General features: G+C 50.6%; 1 protein-coding gene across 1 annotated transcript; it reads left to right on the top strand.

Moving 5' to 3' along the window:
- The first annotated feature begins 983 nt into the window (after positions 1-983).
- Clpsl2 (colipase like 2) lies at positions 984-3,933 on the top strand. Its single transcript, XM_008840204.1, has 3 exons — positions 984-1,067; positions 2,401-2,499; positions 3,838-3,933. Exons 1-3 carry the CDS (start codon positions 984-986, stop codon positions 3,931-3,933), a joined length of 279 nt encoding a protein of 92 aa, XP_008838426.1.
- The last annotated feature ends 812 nt before the right edge of the window (positions 3,934-4,745 follow it).

Raw genomic sequence — 4,745 nt, 5'->3', positions numbered from 1 at the left:
GGCCTTGAATTCACAGAGATCCGCCTGCCTCTGCCTCTAAGTGCTGGGATTAAAGGCGTGCACCACCATGCCCAGCTGTACCCCTTTTAGAGCTCACCCCAAAATGGCCCTTCTCAGAGCTCCAAACATTCCTACTCCTCAACTCCTTGGTTCCTGCCAGGAAGTCGTGGCTCTATCTGCCCAGCCCCAGTACCCCATTAAAGCCAAGCAAAGGGTCCCAGCTGCCTCCTGCAAGGACCCTCAGCTGCCCCCGTGGGCAGCCTGTGTAGGAGCTGGCTACCACCCTCTTCATTTCCAAAAATGTCCTATCCTGGTTCTTCTGGTCTAGAACACTTGTCTAGAGACCCTGTTCATTACTCTTGAGATTGGATCACATGTAGCACAAGCTGGCCTCAAATTCACTATGTAGCAGGCTGGCCTCAAACTCCTGATCCTCCTTAGTCCCACAAGTGCTTGGATAAGAGGCTTGTGGTACCACCCTTTGTTTATGCAGTGCTGAGACTTGAACCTGGGGCTTTGCGCATGCTAGGCAAATACTCTGTCAATTAAGCCACATCTCCAGTCCTATGTAATTTTTTTTTTTTGAGACAAAGTTTCAAGTAGCCCAGGCTGGCCTCAAACTCACTATGTAGCCAAGGATGACCTTGAACTCCTTGAATCCTCCTGCCTCCACCTCCCAGTTCTGGGATACCTGTACCACCACACTCAGTTTCCTGTTAATAAGCTTCTATTTTACAGTTTAAAGTTTTTATTTGGAAGTAGACCTTGTGAGGGTCCCATGGCCTTATAGTGTAAAAATCCTGCGGATTCAGGACCTTTCTTTCCCCTTGGAGTTCAGTACAGCTGCCAGGGGAGAGACTGGAACAGTAGTGCATCCGGTCTGCAGGACAGCCTATGACCATTGTGCCCACACTGGCTGCCTGCCACCCCCACAGCAACAAAGACTTATCCCTGAAGCACCTGAGCACCACACAACCCAGACCATGGCCATCTCCCAGGCCTTGGCCGCTGCCCTTGCTCTCCTCTTGGGGGTCCTCAGCTTCGGTGAGATCCAGGAGCATAAAAAGGTTAGCAGATGCAAACCCCCTGAGGTGTCAGGGTGGGGCCTGAGGATGCCAGGCAGCTGGAGGAGAAAAACAGGAGCACAGCCTCCCTAGACATACTTCACAGCCCAGGTTTGGTTCCGTTCACCTTTCCTGGACCTGAAGACCTGCTGTCTCAGACCTGGGCTCATGGTTTCTCCCCAACTGCCCCAAGCCCTCCCTCCCTGTTGTTTCTTGATTCTTCCCCAGCCTCCTTCAGGGCTTAGAGACTTTTGTAGTCACAAGGATTTTCTCTTTTGTGTGTTTATTTTATTTTTTTGAGACAGGGTCTCCCTGTAGCCCCAGCTGGCCTGGAACTCACATTGTAGACCAGGCTGGCCTCGAACTCACAGAGATCCACCTGCCTCTGCTCCCAAGTGCTGGGATTAAAGGCATGTGCCACCATGCCCAACCTTTTAAAAAACTGATTTATTGATGGACAGATGGGTTAATTAGTTAGTTAATTATGTGTACGTGGAGGTCAGAGGACAGCTCTGTGGAGTCAGTTCTCTCCTTCCACCTTTACATGGGTCCTAGAGGTAGAACTCAGGTTGCCAGGCTTATACAACAAGCACCTTTTTTTTTTTTTTTTTTCGTCTTTTTGAGACAGGGTCTCCCTGTAGCCCCAGCTGTCCTGGAACTCACTATGTAGACCAGGCTGGCCTTGAACTCACAGAGATCCACCTGCCTCTGCCTCCCAAGTGCTGGGACTAAAGTACTGCGCCACCACACCCGGCAACAAGCACCTTTAAAAAAATATTTTATTTATTATTTTTATTTTATGTATATGAGTATATTGCCTGCATATGTGTTAGTGCACCTGTGTCATGCAATGCCCATGAAGGTCAGAAGAAGGCATCAGATCCCCTGGAACTGGAGTTACAGACAGTTGTTAACTGCCATGTGGGTGCTGGGAATCAAACCCAGGTCCTCTGTAAGAGCAGTCAGTGCTCTTAACCGCTGAGCCATCTCTCCAGCCCCACAAGAAACACCTTTACTGACAGAGCCATTTCGTCACCCCCTCTTCTCTCCTTTTCTACCCATCCTCTCCCACTTACTATCTGAGCTATGATCTGAGACTATTCCCCAACATCCTGAGGAGTCATGGAGGTGGAGTGGGGCAGGAAAGAGGAGACAGAGGGACAGTGCAAAGGCCCAGCCCCTAACTCTTTTGTCCCCCACCAAGTGCTGCCTGGGACAGGGGTGCAGTGAAGGGCGGGGCTGGAGAATGACAGCCTTGAAGCTTCTCATCCTGGATCCCTGTTTCCAGCATCAACAACTAACGCACTGTCTCTTCGGGGCAACGGGAACAGGATAGAACACAGAGTGTCTCAGCGACTGCTGCCTCATGGATCTAGAAAGGAAGGGAGCCTTCTGCACCTCCAAATCCAGGATAGGCATGATATGCTTGCCTCAGGTGAGACTTGGGCAAGTACGGAGGGCGGTGGGGTAAAAACCCCCAAACCACATGCCTTCTGTCCCCTCTTCCTAGGGTGCCCTTCCACTTGCTACACCTGGTAAACTTCTCATCTTTAGTTCTTTGAGGGTCCTGAATTCTGGGCTTATCTGCCGGACACAGCAGGTTGATACATACCGCCTGTCCGCCTGTCTGGTGGTAGGGGCTGGAACTCAGTCACATTCCTCTGTGAAGCCTCACCGCCAGCCTAGCGACCACGCAGAGCAGATGCTTGACAAATGTTTGTTGAATGACTGTCTCTTCCCTATCATCCCTGAGGTGAAAGAGAGAGATAGGAGAAGAACCCCCTCCCCCGTCCTAATGCCCATCTCCTTGCCACTGTGACCTGTTTGCTTGCCAGGCTGAAGGTGCTGCTAAGACTAGGACCTCGGCTTTCAAGTGGGACCCCAGCTTACATCCTGGCTTTCCTGTCTTGGGGACCTCTCTGACCTTTTGTTTCCTCATCCATCAAGTGGGGCTAATTAATATGTCTACCTCAGGGAGTGGTTGGGAAAAGTTCACTGTGCTCACTGAAGTGGGCTGCCCTTAACTGAAAGACCCAGAATGTTTTGTTCCTGTTGATTGGCCCCGGGCTCAAACTCTTCTAGAAAGGATGGACCTGGTCTCCATATGCCTGTCTGGATCAGTGCCAGGGCCTGAAGGAACCAGCCAGGTGTGACTGGAGGGCTCTTTATTGTGAGCTACTTGTATATTTTATCTTACTCCTACCAATACCTCCAGGAAATGGTTTCTGTTCTAGTTGCTATGATAAACATTCTGACCAAAAGCAACTTGTGGAGATAAAGAGTTTATTCCATCTTACAACTCCCACATCACACTCCACCACTGAGGGAAGTCAGGGTAGGAACTCAAGGCAGGAACCTGGAGCAGGAGTTGAAGCAGACCACCGTTCTATCCAGCTTAGGCCCAGCTGCCTAGGGACAGCACTGCCCACAGTGGGCTGAGCTCTCCAGCATCAAGGCAATCTCTCCCAGACATAGCCACAGGCCAATCTGATCCAGGCAGTTCAATTGAGGTTTCTCTACCCACGACTCTAGGTTGTATCAAGTGGACAAAAACTAATCGCAACAGTTACTATTCACTTCCTATCCGACAGAGGAGGAAACTGAGTCCTGCAGGCTGCTCTCTTGTTCGGCTGCACGGGTCAAGAGCTGTGGAGCCTCAGATCAGGGCGCTGTCTCCTACCATTACTGGTGCGCTTGTCCCGCTCCCAAGCAGTGCTAGCCCCTTACTTCCTGCACCCAGGACTGTGCCTCACACTCTCCCCTGCTCCTGCAGACCAAGGGGGCCCTGAACATCATGTGCCCTTGCCGAATCGGTTTGAGCTGCTCGTTCAAGGACCCTATGTGTCCCCGCCGGTGCCAGATGTTTTAAAGGAAGATGCAGGCTGCTGCTCCCAGTGCCCACAGTTTGCCACACATCCTGCTCCGGAGCATTAAAGTCACTTCCTGGCTGTGGCCTCTGTCTGCACTTTGTGAGGGAAATGGAAGCATTTTGCACCCACACTGTTCCCTATGGAAGGTTCTGTTTTGCCAGAGATAAATCTTTCATAGCTTCTTTCCATAGAGTCATCAGCTGCAAGCACCTGGGGGACAGGGCAGAGTTCACCATCTGTGGGGCACCCAGTAAATACTTGATTTGCTCCTGACAGTTGCTCAGGAACTAAGACATTAGAGGCCTGGACCTCACAGAGGATAACCCTCTCAGCAGACGTTGTGTAAGCAAAACTCCACTTGCTGGGCATCATCATGCAGCATGCCTACAATCCCAGCACTCAAGAGGCTAAGGTGGGGGAATGCTACAAGTTTGAGGCCAGCCTGGGCTACATAATGAGTTCAAAGGTAGCCTAGGCTACATAGTGAGAACTTGTCTCAAAACAAAACAAAACAACCAGGGGCTGAAGAGATGGCTCAGTGGTTAAGTGCATTGACTGATCTTGCAGAGGACCTGGGTTTGATTCCCAGCACCCACATGGCGGCTATGAACCATCCTTAACTCCAGTTCCAGGGGAATCCGATGCCCTCTTTTGACCTCTGTGGCACTGCATGACATATATGCAGGCAATACACTTGTACACATGAAATAAAAATAACAGAAAAGCCCCAAAGAACTAGAGAGATGATTTATCAGTTAAGAGTATTTGAGCTCTTAGAGAAGACTCAAGGTCAGTTCTCAGCACCCACATC

This window comes from Nannospalax galili, unplaced genomic scaffold (assembly GCF_000622305.1).
Source record: "Nannospalax galili isolate Female #2095 unplaced genomic scaffold, S.galili_v1.0 scaffold538, whole genome shotgun sequence".
In the NCBI taxonomy this organism is placed as follows: domain Eukaryota; kingdom Metazoa; phylum Chordata; class Mammalia; order Rodentia; family Spalacidae; genus Nannospalax; species Nannospalax galili.
Note: the sequence above shows the minus strand (reverse complement) of the source record. Positions and strands in the feature narration are given on the sequence as shown.